The sequence below is a fragment of the Phascolarctos cinereus genome, unplaced genomic scaffold (genome assembly GCF_003287225.1).
Source record: "Phascolarctos cinereus isolate Bilbo 61053 unplaced genomic scaffold, phaCin_HiC Scaffold_5;HRSCAF=322, whole genome shotgun sequence".
NCBI lineage: Eukaryota > Metazoa > Chordata > Mammalia > Diprotodontia > Phascolarctidae > Phascolarctos > Phascolarctos cinereus.
The window spans coordinates 106172127-106190755 of NW_027555958.1; the positions used below are offsets into that span (position 1 = coordinate 106172127).

An 18629-nucleotide genomic window follows, 5' to 3' on the forward strand; every position below is an offset into this window, starting at 1 on the left:
TAATGGAATACCATGGAAAAGAGGTTGAAAGATCTTAGAGGTGGCAAAGGATATCTAAGACAGAGCCCCAGTATTATGATATTGCCTCATGTTTACATACTGATTTAAGAGTTTATAAAATACTTGCACACTGAATTAAATTTTTCCTTACAGTCACCATAATAAGCAAATCTAATACCCATAGAGCCATTATCATAACTCTCATTTTACAAATTAAGGAATCCATGCCAAGAAAGGTCAACCAATCTGCCCAAAGTCACATAACTTAATTCTCAGGACTGGAACTAAAATCAGACTTTTTGTTGCCTAGAGTACAGTTATCTTTGATTTATACCTTTCTGATTTTTAGAAAATGTTACTTTGGGTTTTGATTTGGGTTTCAAAAATCAAAATTAAATTCTTCTTTATAACATGACTAATGCAAGTGTGTTTAATGGGAATGTACATGTAGCGCATATATCAAATTGCACGTCATCTTGGGGAGCGTGGTGGGGGGCAGGGGAAAAACATTTAAAACACAAAATCTTATGGAAGTGATTGCTGAAAACTAAAAATAAATTAATTAATTAAAAAAGAAATGATGAGCAGGAGGATTTCAGAAAAACCTGTAAAGACTTACATGAACTGATGCTGAGTGAAATGAACAGAACCAAGAGAACACTGTACACAGTAACAGCCACACTGTGTGATGATGGACTTTGATAGACTTAGCTCTTCGCAGCTATGCAAAGATCTAAGACAATTCCAAAAGGCTCATGATAGAAAATGCTATCTGTATCCAGAGAAAGAACTATGGAGTCTGAATGCAGATTGAAGGATACTACTCCCCCACCCCTTTTCTTGCGGTTTTTCTGTTTTGTTTTGATTGTTCTTTCACATGACTAATGTGAAAATGTTTAATATGATTGTACATGTACAGCCTATATCAGATTGCATGCCATCTTTGGGGAGAGAAAAAAATTAGAATTCAAAATGTTATAAAAGTGAAATGTTACAAGCTAAAAATAAACAAATTATTTTTTAAAAAAGAAAAAAATATCACAATTAAATCAGAAGAAAGTGGAAGACAACAATTAGATTCTAGCAACTTCAACCCTTTCCTGTTTGAATGATCTGCTGGCTCTTGAAGTAGACAAGAAGTAAGTAGCTGTTTGACATAATTTCTTAAAGAAATAAAAATGATACAAACCTATCACTATAATGAAAAGGCAGAAAAACCTCAGAAAATCACCTTGGGCAGTCAATACTTTGATTTTTAAAGGTACCAAAACATGATAATCAGTTAAGTGTATAAGCTTATATACACAACAATACAAGGTATATGACTTTTTTTTTCTTCAGTAGTACTGCCTTAGAAGGTAGGGGAAAATGACTTAAAAGAAAAACAAGCCCTACAGACTGATCATTATGGAAAATGAGGTAATCCAAATCATTCTAGCACCCTGAATAAATGAAAGTAGAAGGATAACAAACTGACATAGAATGAAGGAAATCAGACTAAATGTTCTCTAAGGTCCTTCTCAGCTCTAAAATGCTATGACATCATGAAAGACACATGTTTCCATGTTTACAGTGATACATTCTCATCAGCAATAAACAAAGACTATAACATCAGTACTAGACATATGATGTAAGGACCTAGCATTTGAAAAATATGAAGTTGTGAAGTGACTATACATGATTGAAATTATACAGACAAATCCATTCTGAAGTCATATAATTTTAAAGGAATTCAGTGATTATCAAGATACCTCAAAGAGGGGAAGAACCCGAAAGAACTGAATAGATCATGCCTTTAATATTTACCCAAAAGAGGTGATCAAGAAGATATAAGCAACTATCATATCATGAGTCAAGTTTCTATTTTTTACATGGCATTTATATATGCAAAGGAGGCTACTGATGGAAACATAAAGGAATGAGAAAGATTTCGGATTTAACTTTCTATAGCAGACAATACCATGACAAGCATACGACTGAGAGGTGCAGAGAATGTAAGATGGTACTATATCTACCATAAGTTGAATTTTTAAAAAAGCATTTGACTTAGAATCATAGAATTTCAGAGCTTGACGGGACCTTAGAGATCTATCTCAACCCCACCATGTTTCAGATAAGGAATTGAGACTCAAAGGTTAAAGGACTGGCCCAATGTCATGGCTATTAAGTCACACTGAGAGACTGAAATGTTGGTCTCCGGACTCCCAGTGCAGTGCCCTCTCCAAAACCCACACTGGTAGAGAAAAATTCAAATCTCATACATATTCTTTTTAGTGCAAGAAAAATATGAAGGATTTTAAAACTAATGTTTGCTTGAGTTAATTTTTATTTGTTCATTTTTTTTTTACTGAACAAAAGAACAAGTTGTAGCTTAAATGAATAGTATGTATATAAAATAGAAGGCAACAAAGTGGAGAAACCCAAGGATAAAAAGTCAGTGGTATTCAGATATTTTAGGTATAAGAGACTCAGTCGAACAAAATACAATATTAAGGCACTCCTCAAATAAGATGTCTCCCACATGTGTGTTAAGATAATACAAGAATCTATAATAGATGCAACCATAGAAATAACTTTGTTCAATGATCCACCAAGTATCAATATTACATAAGGCATTAAAGATGGAGATATATGCTCACCTAAGGTGTTAACCAGTGTCATGGAAGCTGTCCACAGAATTCAAAGAGAAGAGGGATGCCCTATTAATGGCGAGGCTCTCCAAACACTATTTGTAGATGACACTGTGATAACTGCATTGAGCTCAGAACACCACACAAAGCTTCCTCAATGAAATCCATGGTCATGTGAAAGAGATTGGTCTGACCAATTCACACTGGAAAAACAAAGTAGATGAAAAATGTGTATTTCCTGGATTACAATATGTACTTGGAAGGGTAGCCCACTAGGTTAGTCCATTAGTATATATAATATATTGGGTAGGCATTGAACATGGACAATGAGGTAGGCCTAGACTTGACTAAGAAATGATCAGGGTGTATTTCATTTGGGAAACTGTATAACACTTTGAATGCTCCTGAATGTTTGCTAATGTAAAATTTCATCTTTAATGCCAATATTTTCCCTTTGATGTTATATGACTAAGTCATAGAAGACCACAATCTAAGAAGAAGCAAAATTGCAATTAATCCAAAGGACAATGGAAACATGAACGGGAGGTGTAAGTACACTGCAGATTATCAACAATGACTTATGAGTTAAATGGTGAGAAAAGATGTAATGAATAGCATGTATGACTCAAAAAGAAAGGAGATTAGTTATGTATTGAGAGAGAAGCATAACAGATAGCACCAGTACTTCACTACTATCCTTTAAACAGTAAAAGAATCAGAAGAAATTCTCTTACATGCTAAGTAGAAACTTTATGGCGGATTGACAAAAAGACATGGAAAAGAACTGAACAGGATGAGACGGCATGGAGAGGCTATGATTTACACAGATGGGTGAAATACCCAAACAGATGAGAAGACAATTAGGCTGTGTTGGTATAGATAGAAAGACAGTCCAGAACACTAAATTTGTTGCACATATTTTATTTTTAAAAATGAAAATACATGTATAATAAAATAAAATAAATTTTAAGACATTCAGTTTGTCAATAATCTTCAGATTTGCATTATCCTGAAAAAGAAAAAGAATCCTCATTAGGATACACATTGCCTTGTATGATAAAGAAAAACATGTGAAATTTAATTCCTACCCACCCATATCTAAATTAAGACTAGTTAATAGAAGAGAATATTAATGTTACCTTGCACAAAAATATTCCTGTCATATATACATATATATGTACATATATATACACATATATATACACATATGGATTCAGTTAGTTACTGTTGTTTAAGGCAGACTTGTACAATTCCATTATTAATGTATCTCCAACAGCCAATTCTGTGGCAACAGATACCTTTAATAAAAGACAAAACATGTGGAAATTATTTCATTTTATATTTATAGCATGTGAAAAAATGACGTAAAAAATTCACTGCTCTATTAGATGCAACTAGTACATACCTTTTTATTCAAATAATAAAGAATCCCAAATGGATCACTATGGATTCCATTTTTAAACCTGCAAATTTGGAAAAAAATTTGAGGGTAGGGAATTGTGGGGAAGCAAAGCATAAAAGAGACTACGTGAGAAAGAAAAAAAGATATTGTATATAAAATATTAAGCATATGCACGGCAGTGGAAAAATCACTGGACTGGACTGAGTTCAGGAGACCTGGATGCCATTTTCTGAAGTGATTTTAAGTGTGTTGCCCACTTTCTTTTTTTGTAAAATGAAAGGATTGGTTTAGATGCCCTTCTTCTGCATTTATTATATGAATTAACATAGTTGTAGGATATCTTAAAATGACAAATAATATACTAAAATTCACATGCTAAAATGTTTTGCTTCATAAAAAATAATGTGTTAACTATCAAATGCGTGAGTCAGGACTGTGCTAATGATCAATCTTCTATATTTAAAAAAATACAAATTTCTCTCAATAAGTCATCCTAAAGAGGAAATTAATCATAAACCAAACAATTTTTCCAACCTGTTTTATAAGATATGGTATGATGAAATTATAAAATTTCAGACTTAAAATCATCTACTATCAATTCTCATTCAGGATAAGAATTTTTTTTCAGAGCATCCCACACAAATGGTCATTCAGTCTCTGTTTTCCAGGGTGAGAGAGAATGAAGGAGGATAAGAGGGAGGGAAAGGAAAAATGAAAAGGCAGGAAAGAAAACAGGAAGGAAGGCAGGAATGGAAGAAGGCACAAGGAAGGAATGAAGGATGGTAGGAAGGCATAAAGGAAGGAAGTAGAGGAAACTGAGGAAGAAAGGTAACGAAGAAAAGGAAGATGAGAAAAGAAGGCAGGAAGGAAATAAAGGTAGGGAGTCAGCTAAAATGGGAGAGAAGAGATGAGGAGAGAAGAAGAGAAGAAGGATTTATTTAAACACTTACTATGAGCCAGACAGCAGCAAGCATACATACAACAACCTTGGGAGTTAGGTGATATTATTCCTATTTTATATTTGATGAAAACTGAGAAAAATAAAAATTAAGTGACTTGCTCGGGGTCATAGAGTTACTAAGAGTCCCAAGCGAGATTTGAATTCAGGTCTTCCTAAGTCTAGGTCCAGCAAACTCTCCACTGTACCTCTATGTATGGAAGCAACCTACCTATTCAATCTGTAGGACAGTTCTAGTTATCAGAAAGTTCCTTTTGGTGAGCCAAAATCCTGTAACTTCTATCCATTAATTCTAGCCATTTGGAAATATTAAGATAGTGATAATACCTTATATGTTGCCTTCTAGTTTTCAGAGTGTTTTTTCACCTTAATAGAAAAATAAAAAGGCTCAGAATAGTCAAGAGACTCACTCAGGTTCAAATGAGGAGTAAGGACAACTTCCAGATTAATCTTCTCTACCACACTGTCCCTTAATAATACCTTCTGTATTAAGAGAGAGAATGTTTGTTCCATCTTCCTCATTAATAGCTATTCAAATATTTGAAGACAACTCTCCCATCTTCCCTCAGTCTTCCTTCCACCAATACTAGATACATACAGTTCCTTCAGCCGTTTCTCAAATGACAAAGTTTCTAAGTCCCTAACCATTCTGGTGGCCTTCTTTCTAGATGAAATGTAGGTTGTTAAAGTATCTCTTAAACTGCTGTATCCAGAAAGAACAGAATATTCTAGATATTGACTGAGCAATAAGATTTTAATGGTGTTATCTTCCTGTGACATAGACATTACTTTTCTATCAATACAGCTTAAGATTACATTAGGTTTAGCAGCTGTATCAAATTTGTTAACTTTGCAAATAACCAGAATTCTTGCACATTCATCATATGTAGTTGCTACGAAGCTAGGTTTCCTTTTGGTTTGTGACATTTCTTGAAAATAAGTATAAAACTCCATTCCCGTTAAATGTCATCTGGTTGGTTTTGACACAGTGATACAATTTCAGATCTTGATTTTCTTATCTCCTCTCTCTCCCACTTTACATCATTCACATATTTAACTGACATTCATTCAAGGGCTTCAAGTCTGAGAAGGCTGGACCAGATGGCCACTGAAGCTCCTGTTAGATCTGGTGCTACACTGCCATCCTATAACCAATAAAAATGCTTCTTCAAACTGCCTTTTCCCCAGATGGAAGAAAAGAGTTTTGGGAAAATGAAAATACACAGCAAATCCCCAAGAAATCTCTTCCTGGCCATTCATGTGGGATTTCTGCTTCGCTACTATTTTGCTACTATCTACCAAAGAGAAGTGGTGACATTCTTGGAAGCTATGGTGCAAAAGGGCATTTGAAAAGACTCTTTGCTAATCATGGTGGTACAGATGACATCAAACCAATAAAAGAGACAGAGTGGTAAAACAGGGCAAGGATACTAATGGGAAATAATAAAGGAAAAGCTTTATCAAATCAAGGATTTGGAACTCCAGAGTATAGGATGTGGCAGAAGGGAAGTCTATCTTAGGAAACAGTTGGGATCCAAAACGAGAAGCCATAACATGTTTTGCGCTGGTTTTCTAATAAAAGCATTAACAGCAGCATTGGGAAAAAAAATCCTGTCCTGAAAGAAATTGTTTTAGGAAAACTGAGAACATTCATCCATTTGATATTTCTGATGATTTCGGGGACTATATTTTATCCTCACGTACTGCAAAGTAGACATCATTCGTTGGCAAAATCAAGTGTTGTGTTCCATGGAAAACTATTGAATACTATATGAACTTTGTACTTGATCTCTAAATTAACAAGCTTTCAAACTGATAAGAACTCATTTGCTGGATAAAAAGTTTGAAACCATTTTTATCTCACAACATTCTCTTAAATAATATCCATATTGAAATAGCATATCTATATATTATCTTTCATTAAAAGTTACACTGCCAAAATAATCTAATTCCCAAAAGTGTATTTCCTAACCTACATATGAAAATCTTGAGTAAGTTTCAGTAAATGGTTATTATTCTGGAAGATCACTATATATAATGCAAAACAGAACTAAGAAAAAAAAGTTGTACTATAGATTGTCTGTATGTAATTTTAATAGTTTAATAATTATTGATTCACTAACAAACCACCAATGTCAAAGAGATTAAAATGCTTTTTTTGCAATATTATTAAAGAAAAGCTCCTTTCCCAGAAGAAACCACACACTTTTCCCCTTTTGCATCCCAATAGTATTCATCCACAAGACCATAACAGGGTTCAATTTATAACTGCATGCAACATGAATCTACTTTCATAGGACATGTGAAAATTCTACCCAGGCATTTTAAAGGCTTATACTTGATAAAAATCTGAGATATTTTGTTGTTCAGAAATTAGTCCAGAAACTCTTGGGGAAAAAAAACAAAACAGTGAACAATACAAATGGTAAAGAGAAAAATAGATAATATTTATTTATTCTCCAGAACTGTGATTTTCAAAATTATGAACTATAAAAAGAAAATTGTGACAAATATCTATATGCCTCTAAATCATCTCTGAAAATATTTTCACCATGAGATTATCAATTGAGTATAACACCCTTATGTTTTACAGTTTAAGATTCATGGAATAATTTTATTTAAAAATACAAAAGAAAATTTAGGTGGATAAAATAATTATTTCTATTGTCCATTTTCACTATGGAACTTCTATAAAATTTTCTTTGAATCAAAAGGATCTAGAGACAAAATGCTGAAAATCACTGCTCTTAAAAAATAAATTAAAAAACTTTAAAAATGTAGGAGAAATAACTGAAAGTAAACAAATGGATATAAGAACAGCTCAAAAAAGTGTTAAAAACATGCTGCTTACTAAATAAACTGAACCCTGCTATATTTTTAAATATTACCCAAGACAAATTCACACTGAATTAAAGAAAAGGCTGCATTCCACATGTAATTGATTTTTTTTTTATAATTATAGGCCCAATGAGTTTAGAAGAAGAAGCTTAAAAGATTATCACAAAGAATAATAAATTAATACACAAAGAATGCAATGAAATGCCATATGATAATTTTTAAAAGTTGGGTTAGCATTGTGTACAGCAAGGCACTGGATTAGGAACAAAAAAGAGAATTTTCTATTTCCTACCGATATCATTGGCTACCATCTTGGAAAATTTTCTGCTTTTGGTCTTCACTGGAAATAATATTTTGAAATAAAATGTCAAAATCTATTCAAAGAAAATTAAATGAAGTATAAATAAAATAAATGAAATGCTTTAAATAACATACTATACCCTTTTCTATAAAATTAGTCACTTTTTGTTCATCATCAGAATTGTCTGGAGACGTAGAACCTACATAAATGAAGACAATGAAATGAACATGCAGAATGGTCATCATTCACAAATACTGAAGCTTTGCTGAAGGCAGAATTATAATAAAAGAAGAAAAACAAACACAATGAAAATAATCTCTAAAATATAATTGTATCATTTACAGAAAGGAGAACTTTTATTTAGTTACAACTGTAATAGCTCATAGAATTAAAGGATAGTAACAGCAATCAGAACTGAATCTTGAGCCAAGATTCAATTCAATCCAAGTATTTAATAGGCTTTTAATGTACAAGGCACTGTGCTAGTCATTGGGTATGCAGGGAAAAAATCATAGTCCCTGCTCTGAAAGAGCTTATAGTCTACTGGGTGGAGAAAACATGTATGCAGATAATTAAATTAAATATATAATATTAAAAATAATTAGTAGCTGCAGCAGGGGTGGGGGTTGGGGGAAGACAAAAACAAGTGGAGTGGAGAAGGGTTAGGAAAGGCTTCAGGATATTGAACCTTGAAGGTAGTTAAAGATTCCAAGAAGTAGAGGTGGAAAAGAGTATACAGGCATGTAAGAAAGCCTGTGCAAATGAAAAGAAGCAGGAGATGTAAAGCCTTGTGCCTTAAGAATACCAATTTGGCAAATTCATGGATGATAGAGAGAAGAAAGACTTGAGTCAGTCTTAGATGGCTACCACAGTAATTTCAACTGGTCACTCAATCAGTCAACAAGCATTTAGAGATGAAGTCCTGTACTAGTGTGGTAGGTCTATGATCAGACAGAAAAGGATAGATTCAAGAGCTGTTTAAGAGGCAGGATCAATAAGACTTGGTAATTGATTGGATATGGGGACTGAGGGGAGAGTGAGTAGTTGGAATGGCTCAGAGGTTGTAAGACTGGTTGACAAATAAGAATGGTGGTGCCATATAGTACAGAAATCTCCATTTAGAGTTATGTATTAAAATATAATTGATATTCCTTTCTCCTCTTAAGAAAATATTTTTTCTTAAATGGGATGAAATATAGAAAACTCAATGAAGCAAAAATAATTATTTGCTCTAAACTATATTTCCAACTTATAGTTATCACCAAATTTTTCAGGATTAATTTTAACATAGTAAATGCCTGATGTTATGCTACATGAAGTGATGCTCTTAAAGCCTATTATTGCCAATAACCATTAGATAAAATTGTCTAGGCATTTGTGCTTTTCTAATCTTCCATTTGTCACTTTCCTATTTTTGATTTTCTTTTCCCCACCTTCACCAAGGTTTCTGTTTTATATAAAAAGTACTATTACTATAAGCATCACTCCAAGCCAGATTCCACTCACCAGAATTCAAAGGTTTCTCTATTACACACTCACATGCAACAAACAAATGTACATTATAACTGCAAACACAAGAAAAGATTTCACTTCTTTTTCATTCAGGTAAAAGTATTTGCAACTAAATTTGTAAAATTAAGTTTATTAATTCAAGGAAAATTATGATTATTTATGATTATAGTTCATATAAAAATATTGTCTGGGTGGCACATGTTCCCTGACTTTTCTACTATTTTTCTTCTTTATAAACTATCTTACCCAGTATGTATTATTAAATATAATCATCTTTATGGTGGGAAAATGTCAGCCCCCCTCTCCTTTAAAATAGGGCTTTAACTTTGGATCACAGTGGTCATGAGATTATTATATAAAAAACACACTTAAAAATTTCATTTTTAAAAAAACAAGGACAAAAATCAACATCCTGGAAGATTTGTATTTCACATTGGCTAGGTTTTAAAATGTTATCAACGACAAAAACAAAATTCTACAACATAATCTTTTAAGGAAAGAGAATTACTGCTATATGTGAGTACATACAGACATAAACATATATATGTAGATGCATGAACCTAAAGTTAGATTTTTTTCCCCCTAAAAATGTCCATATTGAGTCATGGTCCTAAGCTATTTGAGATAAAAAATTGTTAATATGTTCTAATACAGTAATTATATCTGAAACATTAGTTGAATTATTATTGTTTAATAAAAATGGGAAATATCTTCAATGCATGGAGTTCAAACTGTTCAAAGTAAAAATTAAAAAATAATGCATTCATCACATTTCATTATATATGTAAGAACTTATTAAAGTTCTAGAGAAATATAAATATGATCAATATTCCCAGAAATAATTACATATGCATGGTGGTGAATAAAGTAGATACAAAGGTGGGGAGTATTTAATTTTTCAGAAATAATAGCATACAGTATCAAAACATAAAGCATATTTGGATTTTTCTGTATGATAGTGGAAGAAAATAATATTAATTACTAGAATAATTAAGATTTTTTAAAAATTTGAATTTAAAGTAAGTTAAAAAGAGTTAAATTTCACTTTCATCCCTCATATGTTATATCACAATGACACATAAATCGCGATTTAAATTATGGGTAATTCTAACTTCTCAAATTTAATTTTATAATTTCCAGTAGCTCTCTCTTCTACTTCATTCTTTTAATTACTTGAATGTAATTTGCATTAATTTAATAGTTTACATTATTTTTTCCAAACTGGAATGGTTTATGGCCCAGTAGGTAAGAATAATGAACTTGTGGTAAGGATAGCTGAATTCTCACAGTAGCTATAAGTAATATAGAAGGTAGTTGCTTCTAAACAATCTAGAAATGATTTATTTTGTAACATTTCTTACTCAAAGGCAGAAAAAGCTGGCATAGTATGTGGAGTCACTCAGAAAGCCACGAACACCTGGGTTCAAGTCCCATCGATGACACAAACTACCTTCATCACTCTGTTCTATAGGCAACTTTTTTTTTTTTTTGGCAAGGCAATGGGGTTAAGTGACTTGCCCGGGGTCACACAGCTAGTAAGTGTTATGTGTCTGAGGCCGTATTTGAACTCAGGTCCTCCTGAATCCAGGGCCAGTGCTCTATCCACTGCACCACCTAGCTGCCACTTGTAGGCCACTCTTAAAGACTAAATGTTGCACAGTAGAGGGAGTTTCCTCACCCCGGAATTCTCTACAGCAGTGGAATCACAGTCTTAACTTTTCCTACCTAATTTATTTTTGGGATTCAGCCAGAAAAAAAGACATATCCAGAGGTATGATGAATCATTACTGCACTAAAAACATTGACATGAACCTTTTCATATGAACCACATTTTGTTAAGTGCAATAAAATATGGATGGGCTTCTATAAACTTTTGAATGGGTACTAGGAGATATATATTTTTTTTTCAATTTTAGTGGTAATATAGGAATTTAATAGCAATTTCTTGAGTTAAGAAAAACTCAGTGACTCTATGCTTTTGACATTATGACTAAAAACATTTTAATGCCTACATTTATCGTGATGGTTAAACTATATCAGAAGCAGTCACGTGATGTTATTTTTAATAAATATTACCATAAGCTTCTATCATTTCCAGTTGTTCTAGTTAGGTTACCCACACTTTGAGTCAAATTTGTAAATTTTCAATGAAACAATGTTGGTTTATTAAGATGAATTTTGACATTAAGTTTTGTGGGTTGCCAGGGCCTTTTGTGGACGTGTGTGAGTTTGAAACAATCTAGATTTGTTATTTCATCACTGTGAAGAACTTCCAGTGAGCAAATTCCCTCCCTGATATAGGTCAGCAACTAAATTGTAACTGAGGGTCTTTGAGTGTTTAGTAGGGGGATGGGGCAGTTAAGTGATGTGCTTGGGTCACAGTGCATATATCAAAGGCAGGATGAAGGCCTTTTTAACTTTGAGGACAGCCCTTTATCTACAATGTTACGTCATCAGGACCAAATAAGAATATTTTTCAGATATTTCCAATGATTATTTAATTTTCTTAAGTAAGGCACTGAATTTAATCTATGAAGTATAATTCGTTCTACTGCCTTAATACTTGCCTGCTCCAAAGTATACACACTCAATATTTAGGGAAGAGGGAATAATTTTTTTTGTTTGTTTTTATTCTTGGAATAAATTATAACATTCAGAATTTTTAGATATTCAACAAGCAGTAGGAAGCATATGTGTATAAACACAAATTTTTAATAATTTTAATGTTTCTAAGAAACATGGACTATGGTTACTTGTTTTATATTCTGGAAATGACTTTTCATTGCAAATAAGTTCAAATTTAGTTTTTGAATATACCATTCACATTATTTTCAAAGCCTACAAGATTCTACAACTAAGTTCTTGACTATAAAATAAACACAGTAAAGAGGAATATTAAAATATTAGAAAACTGAAGACTACTCACAGCCAAGACCCTTTAATAAAATAGTTATTAACTGTGATTATTGATATATGTATATACACATACATACATACATATGTATGTGTATATGTATATATACACACATATATATATACACACATATATACATACACATATTTATCTTTCTCCTTATCCTGAATCACTAATTTATTAACTTTACATCTTCTTAACCTATAGTAGGAGACTATGGATGGAGGGTTCCAGATATCATGCACAATGTTCCTGAAAAACCTCAACAAAGAAAGAAGGCACATAGAATCATGGATCAGACAGAGGTGAGAAATCATTCTATACTAGTAACATAATAGATTTGCCCTTTTATCTTATAAACTTTAATAATTTAAAAAAAATACCATTTTTAACCTAACATAAAAGGTAATTTAAGTGCTAATGATTTTTTCATTGAAAAGGAAAAACATTCATTTACAGACTATAGGAACATAAATTACTCCTTTCCACACCACCAAAAAATACCAGGAATGCCTATATCATTAAAAATAGTAGAGCTCATTAAAACCTTAGATTGAAGAGCAAGACAATGAATAATTTAAAGGAAATAAAATATTCCAAAGTTGAGCATGTTATTTTATGACTTTTTACCAATTAAGTGGTGTGGATTTTATAGTAAAGGAAATTACATCCCTTTTCAATTTAATCAAAATGAAATGTCTTCAGGAAGGAGTTCTAAACCATTTTATGTCATGGACCCCTTCTCAGAATGTTTTGAAATGCATAAAATAAATTACATAGGATCATAAAATACTCCAATTACATTGAAAAAGTGTACCATGTATGCATATGTATGGACACACACACACACATAGATATAGATATAGATATAGATATAGATATATAGATATGTAGATATATAGATACATATCTATCTATGCATGTGTGTACACATCCACACATTTCACAAACCAAGTTAAGAACCCATTTTAGGGAAAGATTAAATCAAATAGCATACCCACCCACACATCACATATACAATGCTCCTGTAGACTTGTTTCTTTAAATTGGTGTATAATTAATAAGCCATAATAATTACTGGCTTCTATACAACCATAATTGTTAAAGATGAGAAAAACCACAATTACCAGAAGTAGGTGACTTGCAACGATCTTCTGGCACTACAGTCCCTTCATTAATATCACAGAGACCTGCTGAAAAATAAATATAATATAAATACTATATACACACATATGAGTTACATTGTTTTCTAAAATAATTTAGTTCTTAGCTTTTCCCTATTTTTACTTGAGAGACAAATTAGTAGATTGTGACTATGCTGATGTTAGTTTTTGCATTAATGGTTTATTTCTGAACTCTTCTGAATACATAAAGTACAATTTATCATTTTATCAGGCTTAAGAAATAGTTGTAGAAGCAGTATGACATAGGGGATAGAAAGCTGGCTTCTGAGTTAACACAAACTGTGTTCAAGTCCCACCACTGACTCATTAGGTGTTTGACTGTGGGTGAGTACTAATGTCTGAGAACCACCAACAACTCTCAAAGACAATAAATTCCAGAATAGTTGATAATTTAAATTGATAGACAACTTTCTCACGAGGGAGCTTTCTACATAGATGAAATCACAGGTAAGGACAGCTATATTAATGATAATTTTTTTTAAAGTCTGACTGTGATATATGAACAACCACACAATAAGATAGCATCCATTAATGTTTTTTTTGGGGGAGGGGGATTAGGAAGACTTGTCAGCACATATCTAGTCTACTAATCTGATGATTGTTTAACTTCATCTGAAAGACCATACCATTTAAAAACTGTTTTAAAGAGAGTATAACAACTATGCCATTATTAGCTTTCTCAGAATGAAAAATAAATTATTTGCAATGAATTTCCTCTTTTGAAGACTAAAGTATAATCTAAAAATAGTTTCTTTGAAATATTTCAGAAATGTACACTTTTTTTTTTTGGTGAGGCAATCAGGGTTAAGTGACTTGCCCTGGGTCACACGGCTAGTAAGTGTCAAGTGTTTGAGGCCAAATATGAACTCAGGTCCTCCTGCCACCAAGGCTGGAGCTTTATCCACTATGCCACCTAGCTGCCCCAAAAGTGTTTACCTTAAATGTTAGTGTAAAAGATTTCACTTGGGTCAAAATGATTAAATTTCAAAACGCTGTAATTGTGTTAGTCCATTACAAAATAGTAAAAAAATTTGAAAACACTTCTTCCTAGGTACTTAAATTGCACACATATTAATCAAAAAGTTTTTCATTTTATAACCAAAGTAGCTTTTAAAAAACACTTTTAAAGATAAAATTCATTCTGTGAACCTGCAGTTCTTCAAAGTAAGGTTAAAAGTGGGCTGCTGACGATTTGACAAGCCTTAGAAGTGATAACACTACATCTCTATTTTTCTGGGTGTTTAGTTTTAATAGATTTTTGTTGATATCTTTTGTTTCTATAACACTAAGATTGTTCTTTTTGGTTTCCAATGTATGTATTTTTCACTTAATTATAAAGATTTCCTATTTTATGCTTATTTTGGAATTATTTGTTGTATTTTTCTAAATTTTAAAGTGCACACTTAGTTCATTCATCTTCTTTTCCATTTTGTTAATGTGTGTTTTGGGGACTTAATTATTCCTCTGAAGACTCCTTTAGTTGCATATCAGAAATTTTGACAATAATACATGGTCAGTTTTTGTAGAAGTGCCACATGTTGGTAATATGTATATTTATTTAGCAGTCCCATTCAGAAGGCTCCATGAGTCTTTTAGTCCTAACTTATATAGTAATTTGTTCAATTCTATATTTTCTCTTTTGTTTGAATTTCGGAATTGATTGTATGACATGGGAGACACTAGCACAGAACTGCCCAGGATGGTGTGCCCTCATCAAAGAAGGTGTTATGCTCTATAAGCAAAGCAGAAATGAAGTAGCTCAAAAGAAAGATGTGCGAATTTAGAGAATTCACCCCAAATGTTCACATTTGTGCCCGACCTGTGGTACAGCATTCTGAGTTCATATTGCTCTGATCAGCCACAATAGGAACCACTGTAACTTGATTCTAACAGAGTGATATCATTTTGGTCTCTTTGAGAACAAAGTACAACAACCTAACCCAAAGGTTCCGCTCACCTCCATCTTTATTAGATCTGTCCAACTTGGAAAGATGTTAAAATCTTCTATTCTTATTGTTACTATTTCTATCTTCCTGTAAGTCAATGAATTTTTTCTTTCCAAATTTAGATGGTATGCCATTTAATATATAAGTTTTAAAATGGTATTAGTTTGTTTTCTGTAGTCCCTTTAGGCATAGTATAATTTGCTTATCTCTGCTTATTTTTGTGAATTCTTATCTTTGCTTTATCTAATAGCATGACTCTGATGTCTATTTTTTTATTCAGCTGATGAACAGTAAATTTTTCCAGACCCTCATTTTTTTCCTATATGTCTTAACTTTTTTGATGTTTCCTGTAAACATCGGTTTATTGGGTTTTATTATTCAATCTGTCATTCTCTTTTGTCTTAATGTATCATTTAATATGGGGCTGCTATTATTTAATCTATATTTAAAGCTATGAGTTACATTTATTATTGATGCCATTTGTGTCTCTAGGATTTATTTGGGGGGGAGATTTTCTTTTTGTTCACTCTTCCTCTATTACGTGATAACTTTTGGCCCTATGAGTAGTTCTGATAAATCTATTTTGATGTAACCCTATTTCCACAAGCTTTTTCCTCTCCCAACCCCACTGCCACACCACATCTGTCAAAACCTTCTTCCTAGTTTTGAGATTTTTCTTAACTTATTGATTTATTTTTCCTTTTTAAAAAAATTTAGTTATCTAATTATTCTTTTCCCTCCCTTCTCATTTAAGTGGCTACATCACTGCTCCTTTCATCCTATCAACTTCATTTGTTTGCTTTTTTTCTAAGAATGGTATCTTTACCCTGTTCTCTAAATTGATTCTCTTCCCTTTACATCTATTTTAAACTTTTCCTCTTGATTCACTATCTATATACTTATCTATTCATTCTTTACCATTTGTGTTCTCCATGAAATTAAAGCTTTTACGATGCTATTTACATTCCTTCTAACAAATTTCTGTTATTGTCTTCTTAACTCTTGTCTATTTTTTTCTCTTAGAAGTATCAATTATCATTGAGGCTACTCCAGATAGAGAGAGGTAACATCTCACCTCCCAACCCCTAGACCTTTTTCCTCCTCCTCAAGCAACTGTTGACCAATGATCTCTTAATTACCAGATATAATCACCTTTTTTTCATGCCTCATCCTTTCAGACATATAGTCTGCATCTTCTTGAATATTTTCTCTTCTCTGAGATTTCATGATACTCTTCTCTAGTCCTCCTCCTGTTTAACCTCATCTCCTCAACATCCTTTGCTAGTTCATCATCCAGATAATGTCCCCTAATTGTGAGTGTTCTCCAAGAATCTGACTTAGACCTCTTTCTTTTTTCTCTCTATGTAACACTTGCAATTCCCATGGGTTTAATTATTATCGCTATGACACTGACTTCCAGACCTATATATCTAGCCCTAGTCTCTCCTGAGTTTTAGTTTGACATCATCATTGCTTAATTGCTTTTCCCTAAACTCTTTCTTTTTCTAAACCACCTCATTTCTGTTCTTCCAGGCTCCCAGGTTTGCAACCTTCATGTTATACTCAACCTCTTACTCTCAGCCTACTTATCTAAGCAGTCACCAAACTTGACATTTCCATCTCCAAGAGATTTCTAATCTCTTACATCTGATTCCATTTCTCTAATCACATAGCTACTACCTTAAGTTCAGGTGCACTTTATCTCTCACTTAGATTATCATTAACATTTTTCTAAATGGTTTTACTGGCTCAAGTTTCTTCCATTTTAGTTCATCCCTTATAATGCTACCAATATAATTTTCCACAAGCACAACCCTAACTATAACTTCTCTTCAAATGCATATGGCTTCTAGTTGCCTATGAAATCAAACATAAGCTCCTCAGTTTAGCTTTTAAAGCCCTTTACAAACTTGACCCAATCTATTTTTTCAACATTATTCCACATTACTCCCTCCCTCACTGTACTATCCAGTCAAACTGGCCTTTTCTCTGTTCTTTGTACAGAACACCCCTACCTCTAGGGATGTGCATTGGTCATTTACCATGCCTAGAATGGACTACCTCCTCTTCCTAGAATCTTTCTCTTCCTTCAGGATACAAATGAAGCATCACATTCTGTTGGGAAGCCTGTCCTGAGCCCTTCAAATGCTAGTACCCTTTCTTTCAAACTACCCTATATTAATTTATATTAGGTCTCTTTACATTTATTCTGCATATATATATACATATATATATATATATGTATATATATATATATATACATATATATATATATATATATATATATATAATATATGTCCTTATCTTCCCCCATTAAAATGCAAATCCCTTCAAGGTATGGATTGTTTCATTTATCAAACTTGTATCTCTAGTACTTACTGTAACACTTTGCACAAAGTAGGTTTTTAATATATGGTGATCAATTAACTGATATGCAGGGTATAAACCAACCCTACAACAGATATTGAAAAATAAAATTTCCAAAAGCTTCAGAGAAAGGAAAGGTAAAGATTCCACAAAGAATTCAGAAAGGATAGTAGCCCCCTTAACAATAAAATTCTGATAACTTAGATATAAATATTAGCAATGAAAAAGAGAATTGTCAAAAGAGAGAATTATGACTGAATGTAGATTTATCATTCAGCTCTGATTTTCAAAGACAAATATTCAGGCTAGATAGGAAGATAACCGAGCATGAATACAAAAACGTAGAAGAAGGCTCCATAAGAATAAATTTCAAGAACAACCTGACTGGTATAAATTCTGAAGACTACCAAAAGGGATCTGTTTTTGTTTTTTCTAAAGATTTTGTAGGGTTAAGAGGGGAGACTTCCAGGAGCCAAGATGGTGGAGTAGGCAGAAAATCACCTGAATTCTCCCAGATTCACCTCCAACAACTTAAGACAAATTCTGGAAAGGCAGAACCAACAAAAAGATGGGGTGA

General features: G+C 32.6%; 1 protein-coding gene across 5 annotated transcripts in view; it reads right to left on the reverse strand.

Annotated features, from left to right (window-relative positions):
- Positions 1-18629, reverse strand: part of STXBP5 (syntaxin binding protein 5) — a 218665-nt gene that overhangs the window by 42664 nt on the left and 157372 nt on the right. The window contains exons 19-21 of one of the 5 annotated variants that reach the window (XM_020986570.2): positions 13683-13745; positions 8269-8328; positions 8121-8168 (exon numbers count right to left, since the gene is read on the reverse strand). In XM_020986570.2, the coding sequence (XP_020842229.1) occupies positions 8121-8168; positions 8269-8328; positions 13683-13745 (171 nt within the window). Of the gene's footprint in view, positions 1-8120; positions 8169-8268; positions 8329-13682; positions 13749-18629 lie in introns of all 5 variants that reach the window. The other 4 variants (XM_020986569.2, XM_020986571.2, XM_020986574.2 and 1 more) reach the window with 4 other exon arrangements.